The sequence below is a fragment of the Thamnophis sirtalis genome, unplaced genomic scaffold, assembly GCF_051295495.1.
Source record: "Thamnophis sirtalis isolate CommonGarterSnake01/CBP01778 unplaced genomic scaffold, rThaSir2_p1.2 scaffold_2, whole genome shotgun sequence".
Classification (NCBI taxonomy): domain Eukaryota; kingdom Metazoa; phylum Chordata; class Lepidosauria; order Squamata; family Natricidae; genus Thamnophis; species Thamnophis sirtalis.
Window position 1 is genome coordinate 5,339,862 of NW_028261382.1, and position 12,873 is coordinate 5,352,734.

The 12,873-nt window shown below is 47.8% G+C and overlaps 1 protein-coding gene across 2 annotated transcripts; it reads left to right on the forward strand.

Moving 5' to 3' along the window:
• The first annotated feature begins 442 nt into the window (after nucleotides 1–442).
• ADPGK (ADP dependent glucokinase) lies at nucleotides 443–11,434 on the forward strand. Of its 2 annotated transcripts, none has more exons than XM_087704090.1 (8): nucleotides 443–581; nucleotides 2,226–2,527; nucleotides 3,203–3,428; nucleotides 6,074–6,136; nucleotides 7,316–7,436; nucleotides 8,047–8,243; nucleotides 9,343–9,441; nucleotides 10,766–11,434. In XM_087704090.1, the coding sequence occupies exons 2-8, from the start codon at nucleotides 2,310–2,312 to the stop codon at nucleotides 11,315–11,317; spliced, it is 1,476 nt and encodes a 491-aa protein (XP_087560216.1). In that variant the 5' UTR covers nucleotides 443–581; nucleotides 2,226–2,309; the 3' UTR covers nucleotides 11,318–11,434. The 2 variants fall into 2 exon arrangements, with proteins under 2 accessions (XP_087560216.1, XP_087560217.1); XM_087704091.1 differs by having other exon boundaries at nucleotides 10,769–11,434.
• The last annotated feature ends 1,439 nt before the right edge of the window (nucleotides 11,435–12,873 follow it).

Below are 12,873 nucleotides of genomic sequence, written 5' to 3' on the forward strand. Positions count from 1 at the left end.
AAATTCCGCTGATTCTGAACCGCTTTGCTGAATGGGAGCCAAGGTTAGCAAAGGCATGATGGATGCACGCTTTAAATATCGCCTTTCTCTCGCCATCAGACCAAATCTGTGTTACCGATGCAAGCTGGGAAGGAGAAACATCATAAAAGCCGCCCTACATCACGCCGTCTCGCCCTTTCTATACTCTCATGGTTTACCCCCCCCGCTTCCCAATGGTTTCTTCCAAAAAAAGGCGGGGCTTCCTTTAATCCCATCCGCTTATTGTACGATTCGTATTCTTTCCTAGTCGTTTTCAACTCCCCCCCCGTTTTTGCGGAAAGTTGGTATATTCCGCTCGAAGGCTTTTACGCTTCCGTTGCCGCATTCTGGAAAGGCCGCTGCGCCCTTGAGAGGCGCCCCTTCCGACGGCGCTACGCCGCTTCCGCAGGGAGCTCCGCTTATTCCCTACTGAAAGTTACGGCAGCGGGCGCGGGGCGGCGCGGCAGAGGGACGCAAACGGCGTAGCGGGCGCCCGCGGTGGAACGTGGTGGTGGTGGCGGCGGCGGCAGGACGGAGCCCCCGGCCGAAGGCGGCCCAGGACGGTAACTCTCCCTGCGGCTCTCCTGCTGCCAGGCCTCCCCGGGTCTCTCGGCGGGAGGGAGGCAGAAATCCGGGGTTCCTGCTTGGCAGTGGAAGTGGGGGGGGGGAGGCAGGATCCCCTGTAGGGCCTCGAGTAGTACTCCAGAGCCCATCATCCCCACCCCCTTCCTCCTAGCCTTCCCCAGATGGGCTTGGGCATGGTCCCCAGCCGCCCATCATCCCCAGCCAACATGCTCCCTTCCTTTTCTCCCAGCATCTCAACCCCTTCCTTTCTTCCTATCGACTTCCGGACTTATGCAACTGCAACTCCCATCATCCCCAGCCCGCTTGCCCTTCTTTCCTGGACTACAGCCCCCATCGTCCCAAGCCCTTTCCCTTTCTGCAGCTCCCATTATCCCCAGCCATGACAGCCTCTTTCCCTGGAGATGGGCTCTTCTGCATCTCCCATCATCCCCAACCTGCGAGACCTCCAGACGGTGGCGCGATCCAGATGCTTAAGGACTAAAAAAAACCCATCATCCACAGACCTCTCTCTCTCACACACACACCGCCCTCAAAAGTGAATAATACTCATTCACCAAGCCAAACTGTTTGTTTCTTTGGTAAGGCAGGATCGCCAAAGCTAAGGAGTCCTCGACCTACGACTCATTTAGCGACTGTTCAAAGTTACGACGGCACTGGAGAAAAGGGGATTTCGGACCTTAATGACCTTGGAAGCATCCCCCAGGATCGTGTGATCCAAAATCAGGTGCTTGGCAACTGGTTCGTGCTTACGACCTTTGCTGTGTCCCCCCCAAGGTCATCGGTCATCTATGGTGACCTTCTGACCAGCCAAGTCAATGGAGAAAACCGGATTCACTTAACAACTAGGTTGCTGCAGTGATCCACTTAACAACTGTGACAGGGGCCAAAACTCACTTAACAAACGTCTCACGTAACAACAGAAATTTGGGGCTCCGTTGGGGGGGATTGTAAGTCGCGGCCTACCTGTATAATAAAAATAATAAAACCCAGTTACTTTTAAATCCAGTACAGGCCATTGCAAAGCTGGTAGTCATCGCTGTTTGAATTTTCTCTTCTGCTTTTTGCAATTCCGCCCCCCCCCCTCCACCTGCCATTCCTCCCTCTCTTGTTTTCAAGTTGCCAAAGTACCAAACGAAGCCACAACTGAGAATGGAAACATCTGGAATTCTCCCCCTAAGAAGGGGAAATGACCCACCGTAAAAATAAATCAGAGTCCAAGGCAAAGTATTGCTCAAGGTTCCAATTTATGACATGTTGGCACATCTGGGGAAAGCCGAATCTGAAAGCTTCCAGGTTTCCCCCACCCCGTTAAAAGTTCAAGATCCTGCCCCCATACCCACAAGTCCATCACACGGTCCAATCTCCCACTGCCACGCTGGCAGCTTCCACCCATCCAGTTCCGGTCAGGTGCAGAGGTGCAGAGACAAAGGATGATGACCTTGGCTTTCTAGAAAGAATGTTGTTATGGCTACCTAGCATCTAAACTCCGTACAATCCTCCCTCTCATTTTCCCACCATAGAAAAGGCATAGTAGAATAATAGAAAGTGTGGCAGGCCAAAGAGCCACAAGAAAACTCCAAGCCGGATACTCCGCTTATTGGCTTCCTCTTCTTTCTCTTCAGAGTGGGATCTGTTCCCAGATGGATGGTGACCCCTGAACCCGCTTCGATCGCCGCCAGCCTCTCGGTAGAGTCCAAGGCTTCGCCATGTGGCACAAGGCCCTGTGTGTGGCTGTGTTGGCCCTGGCCATCGGCTCTGTCTTCTGGCTGGATCCCGCTTGGCCGGATTTCCTGTGGGAGCATCTCTCGGGGCCCTTCCTGTACCAACTTCGGGGCGACCTGGGGTCCCCAGAAGGCAGCATGGCAGAGGCCTGGGATGCCGTCATCACCCGGCCGGCCAAGCAATGGAACAGAGTTGCTGTGGGGTAAGGAGTGATCGACCGATTCCTTGGGGTGATGTAGAGTTGAAGAACACCCCAAATTTAACGGCTCTTGAGGTTTTGTGTTATCAGCACAAGAGTTGGTTGCCTAGAATTATGGCACAAGGAAGGTCATCATGGGGAATTTTCATCATGGGGAATTTTCGGTGTGTGTGTGTGTATGTAAAGCCTGGTCTTCGTTTTTCCAAAGTACAATTGTCATCCATTCTAAGGCAAAAGACGCCGTGCGAATGGGAGGGTTTTTCTTAATAAAAGGTTTTTCATTTTTCAACATATAAACACTCCGTCTTTCCTTAAACAGTGTGTCGTCTGGGTGCAAATACCTCTGCGCAACAGCCTTCAGCATTTATAACCATTCACATCAATATTAATTTTTCTAATCTTAAAACTATAGTATATTAAGCAATTGAACATCATTAACCTCCTCATATTCCTCTTAATGTATCTTCTAATAAAAATGCAATAGCATTAAAGCTTCTCCTCATACTAACATCATCTTATTTATACCTCTATCTTAAAATGTTTTCTATTCTTCTTTAATCTCCTTTTATTTCCAGTTTCCCTTTTTGTTCTCTAACCATTGATGAAATTTCATCAACGAATGGGAGGGTTTTGTCCGGAGCCTTGGCCCGAGATGACCCCTTGTCCCCTCTTCTTCAGGGTCAACGCCTGCGTGGATGTGGTGCTCTCCGGGGTGAAGCTGCTTCAGGCCCTCGGCTTCCGCGGTGAGGTTGGGAAAGACCATTCGGTCTTGCGTTCCGCTGCTGAACTGGAAGAAGCCTTCGCCCATTTTATGGGGAAGGGGGCTGCCGCGGAACGGTTCTTCAACGACGCCGATGCCTTCCACCGCATCGCGCAAACGGCGTCCAGTTATCCTGGCGCACAGGTGAGCTCTTGCCTTGGCAAGGAAGTCCACCTGGTTCAGTTGGTATCTGTTGTGGCCTGCCAGTGGCCTGCAGAGCTGCCAGCAGATTCAGAGAGTGAGGAGGGTTGGGGAGGAACATGGGCCGGTCGTGGAGTCTGGGGAAGGCTCTGAGGAGGGCTCTGTGTTGGAGGCAGAGAGGGGGACAGAGCCATATGCCAGTTATCAGCTGCCTTCGGAGTCAGACATCAGTGAGGCAGAAGAACAGCTGGAGCCTGTTCCCAGTATGAGCATGTGCAGAGCTGCCAGACGAAGGGAAGAGCTAAAGAACAGGGGTGGACTTGGGAGTAAGGCCAGAGGTGGACAATGAATGGCCCCTCCCAGAGCAAATAAGAGGAGTGAAAGGGGAGTGGAGTTTGCAGGAGACAATTAGTTTGCTTAATTAGTTTGTGACTCTCCGAGACTCCTTGCCACGTTCTGCAGATCTCGGCCTGGCAGCTCTCCAAGCCAGATAAGGTCTATGACTGTAAATCCTCCCTCGAAAGACTTTGCTGGATGTGAATGAACAGAATTCACAGTCAATTAATAAAAGGGGTTTTTGTTGGGACAAGGAGTTTGCTTCAGGCTCTTGGGAAACCTCAGTCAGAACAGCCTATCCATCCATCCATCTATTCAACTGTGTGAGGATGAAATTGGTATCAGCAAATCAACTTTTTAAATTAAACCTTTAGCTGTTGTTCTGCTGGTTTAAAGGATGAAAATGTGAAAGTGCCCAGCAGGGTGGATTTGATTTAAATCAACTCGCTTTAATTCATCACTTTTAAAGAGCGACTATCATCTCCGTCCCGCAGCGGCCCCTCCTCTGACCCACTGTCAACTCACCGACAGTCCCAATATTGCAGAATATACAGCCTCCTTATGGTACATAACTAAGCTCCATTTCATGTCGAATAAACTAAATTATTGATGTATCTTAAATAGAAAACTATCTTTGGTTAGATTTTTTTTTTACTCCAAAAGCGTTTTACTAAAATACATTTGATAAAAATTTAAAAAATTCAATTTTTAAAAAAATATATGATTTTTTTGAATATATATATATATATATATATATATATATATATATATATATATATATATATATATATATATATATATATATATATATATATATATATATATATATATATATATATATATATATATATATATATATATATATATTTATAATCATCAATTTTTATCCAGCCTGGTGCTACAGAGCATGCTAGTTTTCCAAGGCTACCTTAATCCAGTGTGTCTTCAATAATTTCAGGCCGATAGTGAATCTCCTAAAATTTACAGTTACTGGTATGTAAATTTCTGCAAAGTCATGCTAGTTGGCGGCTGCCAAATGCACCAGCAGCTCTGTGAGTTGACAGATTATTTTATCATTGCTCAATCTCACTTTGAATTTGGGTCAGGCGTTTAAAATTCTTCGTTTTATCACGCTTGCGTTTACGAGACCTTGGAGAAGTTGGAGGGCTTTTGCACGAGGTTAAAGGAACTCTTATTTGTGTGTCCGTTTTCCCCGGTTCTATACAAACAAGCACACAGTTATGTCATTTGTACTCATTTGGGGGGGGGGGTTAGTAGCAGACTGGAATTAGATGATATCTGATGCTGATCCAGAATGTGTTTCTGGAAGTAGGCAAAACTACTGGCCCTCTCTGGGCGGTGGGAGTGTTTGCTTGTCGAGATTAGTTGCCTTTTTCTTTAAAATTGAGTTTGCATTCTGTTCTTCATCAAATGAATATGCCCAGCGGATGAGACAGCTAAAATAGAACTGAAAGCAACGAAGAACTTAAAATAGCTGCAAGAGTCAGCATATATGTCAAGAAACAGAAAGCTTGAATAAAGAGATGTATCCAGGAACTGAGAATTCATAATCAGGAGAACTTAGCAAACAATCCTGCCTGTTCTCACTATCCTCCTCCCCCCCATGTCCGACCCATTGCAAAGCCATGGACAACGTCCCTCCAGGCCTTCCTGTCCCCTACCATCCTCTGGAGTCCATTTAAGCTCACGCCGACTGCTTCAGGGACTCCATCCAGCCACCTCCTTCTCTGCCGTCCCCTTCTTCTTTTGCCCTCAATCTTTCCCAGCATGAGGCTCTTCTCCAGGGAGTCCTTCCTTATCATTAGGTGGCCAAAGTCTTTGAGGTTCATCTTCAGGATCTGGCCTTCTAAAGAGCAGTCAGGGTTGATCTCCTCTAGGACTGACCGGTTGGATGGCCTTGCAGTCCAAGGGACTCGCAGGAGTCTTCTCCAGCACCAGAGTTCAAAGGCCTCCATTCTTTGGCGCTCAGATTTCCTTATGGTCCAACTTTCACAGTCATCCATTGCAACTAGGAAAACCATAGCTTTTGACTATCTGCACTTTTGTTGGCAGGGTGATTTCTCAGCTTTTTAGTACGCTGTCTAAATTTGCATTTTCAATTTTATGCCCTTGTAAAATTTCCTGTGCAGATATCTGCAGAACTGGGAAATGACCGGTGAACCCTTATACTTGCATGTAATTGGTCAGTTTTTAAAATGCCACCTATCTCCCTGTCTGATGGTACTGGCCAAAGACTTAACCATGCCCCCTCACTGGAGAGGGAGGTTCAGTGACTTCTTACTCTCTTGCAGTTGTATGTTGGAGGAAATGCTGCTCTCATTGGCCAGAAAATCGCATCTCATCCAGACTTAAAGGTAAACTTTGTTCTTTTGCCTGTAACTGTACATTGTATTGTTCCACTGGTTTTTTCTACCCTGTTTCTGTTCTGACCCCCTCCTCCGTCCAGTAACGAAAGCCGAGACAAGCTTAATTAGAATGTCCTTTAATAGCAAGACCAGAATCTCGGTGGCTGAAAGCCAAGCAAACAAACAGATAAGGACCTTGGCAGCATGTCCGACAAATCTTGGCAGCAATTCAGACAAACCTTGGCAGCAATCCAGCCTGCCAAGTTAGTTACGTTCTCTTTAGTCAATGAGTTGACTTCTGCAAGAAGGGCGTGTCACAAGCAGTCTTTTTTATAGTCTGGAGAGGAGCCTAATGACCACCAGCTGAGCACAATTACCTCCTGTAATTGTGTAATTGTTCTTGGTCGAGTAGCTCTATGATGGCGTGCATCCAGGAACAACTCACTGCTGGCTTCTGGATCACTCTCCCTTGTCTCCTCCCCACTGGTCCAAGGCTCAGGCGCCACTTGGTGGCCAACCAGTCTCTCTGCGCCCTGCTCGGAGTCGGAACCCTGTCCAGGGTCCTCCACATCCTCCAGAGCCGACTCATAGAGCCCCTCGCTGTCGGAGTCTGGTGGCAGCTCCAACAGCTCCTGCTGGGCCACAACAGTTTCCCTGAAAATAAGTCCTCCCCAGATGATAAGCCCAATCGGACTTTTGAGCGCATGCGCTAAAATAAGCCCTGCCCGAAAATATTGCAACGCAGCAGCAGCCATGAGGTGACCACGTTCACTGCCTCCTGCACCACAAAAATAATAAGGCCTCCACGAAGATAAGGCCAAGTGCTTATTTCGTTGGTCAAACGAAAATAAGAGCCTGTCTTATTTTCAGGGAAACACGATATAATTTACCTGTATTATTGTAGTGTCTGTACTATCGTAATACCTCTCTGTATTACGATAATACAGGCACAGTGACATCCGTCTGCTCACCAAATTTAGATCTTCAGCAACAGAACCCCGAAAAAAGAAATGTAGCTCTGCAGACATGCGTGATGGATTTTTAGGTCCTGTTTTTAATTCATCAATAGGGTAATGTTTTTGCCAGCATGCCCCATCGCCTCTAAATGACCAGGATCAAAAATGGGGAAATCCGAAAAGAATGCAGTTAAGTTTGCGGGAAGTTATTGCCGTTCTGTTTTTCTTGTAGGTTCTACTTTGTGGCCCAATTGGGCCCAAGCTTCACGAATTGCTTGACGAGAACGTAATGGTCCCTCCGGAATCACTGCAAGAATTAGATGAATATCATCTTATTTTGGAATACCAAGCAGGTGTGTGCTTGTTGAAGATCCAAAAAAGGTCACTGGTGGAACAGCGTAAAGGAGTATCATTATTAATGTATTATAATCACTAACTACCTTGGCTATGTGAAGACTTAAGCACCCAGCTTCAAGTCCACATGTCTTCAAGTCATTTCATTTCATTTATTAAATTTATAGGCCGCCCAATCCCGGGGGACTCCGGGCGGCTTACAACGAAAGAAAACAGAAAAGCAAAATAAGTAAAAAATAGTTTAAAGTTCACAACACACATACGTTCTAAGCGGGGCTGGACCTTAACATTAAGGTCAACAGCCCCAGGCCTGCCAGAACAGCCAGGTTTTAACGGTCACCAAGGTTGAGGAACACAGCACGGATGTGTCCAATGAACAACCCTGGTTGTAACCAGGACACCATCACGAATCCACTGCTTAACCATTAGATCTTGGGTTCAGGTTTGGTCATCACATCACAGATTATATCAATAGCAAAAGCGCTTAGAGTTATATACCACTTTACAGTGCTTTACAGCCCTCTCTAAGGGGTTTACAGAGTCACGAATGCAAAGATTCTGTGTAATGTGGGATTTTTGTCTTGGGGGTGTGTGGAATGTGCTCATCAGGTGAAGAATGGGGAGAGCTGAGAGCCCCCAACGCCAACCGATTCATCTTCTCCCACGACCTGTCCAACGGGGCCATGAACATGCTAGAAGTCTTTGTATCCAGCCTGGAGGAATTTCAGCCAGATCTGGTGGTGCTTTCGGGCTTCCATATGATGGAAGGACAGACCAGGGAGCTACGCCAGAGGAGGCTCCGAGAGGTGAGATCCGAAGTGCTTTGCCTTTCTCTTTCAAAAATTTCCTAGTAAATATTTGGTTTCTTAAGAAGGACTTCAGATGTAGCTTTTATTGTCAGGGTGCTGGGAGTGATACATGCTGCAGTCCAGAGATTGGCAAACGATGGGCTTGCAGGCCAAATGTTGCCCATCCGGTTTTTATATGGTCCACGAGTTGGAATATTTGGGCTGATAGCAGATGGTACAAGGCTGAGCCTCAAGCAAGCTCCTAAGATGAGGGGAGAGCCAGGATGGGGCATCCTGGGCCTTGGCCTCTCAGCTGCCTCCTCGCTGGTGCACCAATGCTGTCCAATGGCTGCCATGCTCCTTGGCCCAGGGATCTGTCAGCCATGCCCGCAAAGATGGAGGAAGGACAGGATCTGGTTCTTTATGGATAAAGCCTGCCGACTCCTGGTCCAATCCATTATCTTCCAGTTTGGCGCATCTCCTGACTGCCATGCTGGCGATGATGGGAGTGGGAATCCAGCATGATGGTCTAGGACAGAGGTCGGCAACCTTAAACACTCAAAGAGCCACAAAGGTCGTAACCGGAAGCCCCCCGTTCAGTTCTGGAGCGAACCGGAAGTCCGGTTCCCCCACCATGGAGTCTCTTCCTAGCACGGCATTCTTTTTTCTCTGCTGACTGGAAGTCTGTTTTCCCCACCATAGAGTCTCCTCCTAGCGTGGCGTCCTTTTTCCTCTGCTGACCAGAAGTCCGGTTCCCCCCACCATAGAGTCTCCTCCTAGCGCAGCGTTCTTTTTCCTCCACCTGTCCTAATCAAAAGCCCTATCAATTGTGGAGCCGACCAGCGACAGGGAGCCATAGCAGAGGGATGAAAGAGCCACATGCGGCTCCAGAGCCGCAGGTTGGCGACCCCTGGTCTAGGAGGATGAATCCAACCTTTTCTTTTGCTCTGTAAGGAGATACGTTTGAATGTTTCCCAGCCACTCATTGACGCAAGAGCCATTCAGTCAGAAAGAAGCTGACCCCATTTGATGGTTTCCCCCCTCTGCTATCTTCCCACATGCCTTTGGTTTCTCCTGATCTGAATTGTTTGGTGTGTGTATGTGTGTGTTTTTGCAGGCCGTAACTTCCATTTCTGACATTCCCACCGACGTCCCGATCCATCTGGAATTAGCCGGTATGACCGACCCAGACCTCATGAGAGACATAATTCACCAGGTAATCACAATGGTGGGGTCTCTTCTCACCTTCAGACGAGACGGAAGATGTGAGATGAATTTAAAGTAACTGGGATGCGGTAGACAGAGTTAAATTGTTTCACAGGGAGGGAAGACCTTGGTTGGAGATTACGACCTGCCTATTTTATATATGATGAGTCAGGAACCCGCATGGTCGTAGGTCGAGATGCAGGCGTACAGTACCAAAAGGCAGGTCGCCACAGACCCCACGGGCCCAAAATCAATTATTTATTATGAGTCAATTAATTATTATTTGAACATTGGGCGCTATCTAACAAAATGAAATTCAATGGGGAAAAAAGTAAGGTTCTACAGTTAGGCAAGAAAAACGAAGTGCACAGGTACAGTATAGGTGGTAACTGAGGGGGGATCTTGGAGTCCTAGTGGACAACCATTTAAATAGGAGCCAGCCGTGTGCAGCAGCTGCCAAAAAAGCCAACACAGTTCTAGGCTGCATCAACAGAGGGAGAGAATCAAGATTACGTGAAGTGTTAATACCACTTTATAATGCCTTGGTAAGGCCACACTTGGAATATTTGCATTCATTTTTGGTCGCCACGATGTAGAAAAGATGTGGAGACTCTAGAAAGAGTGCAGAGAAGAGCAACAAAGAGGATTAGGGGACTGGAGGCTAAAACATAGGAAGAACAGTTGCAGGAACTGGGTAGATATAGTTTAATGAAAAGAAGGACCAGGGGAGACATGATAGGAGTCTTCCAATATCTCAGGGGTTGCCACAAAGAAGTGGGAGTCAAGCTACTCTCCAAAGCACCTGAAGGCAGGAGAAGAAGCAATGGGTGGAAACTAATCAAGGAGAGAAGCAACTTAGAACTAAGGAGAAAATTCCTGACAGTTAGAACAATGAATCAGTGGAACAGAAGTTGTCTCCAGAAGTTGTGAATGCTCCAACACTGGATGTTTTTAAGAAGATGCTGGATATCCATTTGTCTTAATTGGTAGAGGGTTTCCTGCTGGGGCAGGGGCTTGGACTAGAAGACCTCCAAGTCTCCTTCCAACTCTGTTATTCTATTCTATTCTATTGGTAAGGATATCCAGCTGCCTTTTGACATGCTTGATCCAAAGCTATGCTTTAATTTCCAGTATATTTTATGCTTTAATCCAGGGGTTCCCCACCTTGGACACTTTTTAAGATTTGTGGACTTCCAACTCCCAGAATTCCTCGCCCAGTCATGCACGAATTCTGGAAGCTGAAGTCCAAGGTTGGACACCCCCCCCCTCCCGCCTCAATCTTTAGAAGTTGGACCTCCTATCGTTGCCAACCTATCACTTGGTCTGTCTGTTAGCAGATCTTCCCTCTCGTGAGCTCCATCGGTTTGAACGAGCAAGAGCTGCTCTTCCTCACCCAGGCAGCCTCGGGACCTCACTCCTCGTTGGCCTCCTGGAACGGCGTCCCCGACGTGGCCGTGGTCAGCGACATCCTTTTCTGGATCTTGAAAGAACACGGGAGGACTTCGGCCAAGGCTTCGGACTTAACCCGGATCCACTTCCATACTTTGGCCTACCACCTCCTGGTTACCGTGGATGGGTATTGGGGCAACCAGGTGGCGGCGGTGGCTGCCGGAGCCAGGGCGGCGGGGACCCAAGCTTGTGCCACCCAGACCATTGACGCCGACAAAGTCTTCCTGAAGGCACCACTGGAGTTTGCCACTTCCAAGACGGACGGGGCCTCCAGAGTCTCCTTAAACCCAAAGGAGCCCATATCGGTGTGGCGCCGGAATGGCATCTCCTTCCATTACACCCCGGTGCTGGTGTGTAAAAGCCCCCTGCGGACTGTGGGCCTCGGAGACGCCATCTCTGCCGAAGGACTCATGTATTCCGAAGTCTATCCTCACTAAGCACTGAATAAAGAGATCGCTCCAAAATTCGGACCAAGCAGGTTACAGACTGGACATCAGATGGGACCAGGAACCAGAGCTGGGAAGAGGGGAACAATAAATGCGATCCAGAACTTGGATTTATTGCCATAGGAATGTTTGCAACGCAACTGTCAGGGAGGAAGGTTCATCTGAAGGAGCCGGAGCGAGAAAGCAAAGCGCTCTATTTATTTTTGATTAAGTCCATTTAATTTGCTATGATTTCTAAAAAGACTCGCCATCTTCAGGCTGGTGTTTTCGGCTTAAAGCGTGGTCGGAGCTGCCGTCTTTCTATAAATCTTGGTGGGTGGGTGTGGAGTGCTGGCTTTGTTTCAGTAAGTGGATTGATTGGCTGTGTGGTTGTATCATGATTGGTAGATTGGTGCTGGCTGTGTGTCCGTTGTTCTTTTGTGTTGTAACGGCCTAGGTGGTGGGTGGGGCTCGTTTGTTGACTAGGGCTGGTTTCCAGATGTCTGGTAGGCGGGAGTTATCGTCACGTTTATTCATGTTGTGGGGGTGTTTCTCTATTTCGATAGCTTCCATAATTATTCTCTTGTTGAAGTGTTCCGTTTTGGAGATTTAATTTGGTTCCTTCAAAATTAATTTCATGTCCTGTAGCTTCAAGGTGCTGGAAAAAGGAGGAGGTTTTTTTCTCTTTTTCTTACTGCGTTCTCGTGTTCTGCGGTGCGTGCATTTATTCTCCTGTTCGTTTGTCCTATGTATGTTGCAGGGCAGATTTTGCGTGGTATTTCGTAGACTCCTTGGTTTTCTAGCTGGATTTTGTCTTTGGGGTTTCTTAAGATGTTGGCTATTTTTTGGTCAGTGTTGAAGGCTGTCTTAAGAAACAAAGCCAGCACTCCACACACCCCCACCAAGATTTATAGAAAGACGGCAGCTCCGACCACGCTTTAAGCTCCAAACCCAGCCTGAAGATGGCGAGTGAGACCTCGCCGAAACGTTGCAAAGACAATCTCGGGAAAAGACCCGAATACAAGAAGACCAGCATACCTACACATCTCTCTTATTTCTTCACATTTCTGACATAGGAAGAAGACCCAACCTTCTGCTTCTTTGGAAGACCAATATATTTACTTTAATTTCTCCTAATTCCAAAGGGGCACCTTCGCATTAATAGGCAAGGGAAACGTTTTCCTTTTAGGCTCATAAAAAGTGACGGAGGGATTGATCCGTGATGGCCAACCTATGGCACACATGCCAGAGGTGGTAGGCAGAGCCCTCTTTGTGAGCACATGCGCCGTCGCCAGGCTGCTCCTCCGGGTTCTGCCGTACGCATCGGCCAACTGCTCTCTTCTGGCTTCCAGTGCTCCAGTTTCAAGGTGTTCACTTCAAACGCTTCTTTGGATCCAGTTCTAAGAAATTGCCCCCATCTTTTCCTCCGGAAAGCCCCATGATATGGCTTGCATCGTGTGTGTGTGTGTGTGTGTGGTGTTTTGTACTTGTCATTTCCAAGGTGCCGTTTTCTTGGCCCAACTGAAGGTGCGAGAACTCCCATGGAAATGGGAGCGCTTTGGGTGGGC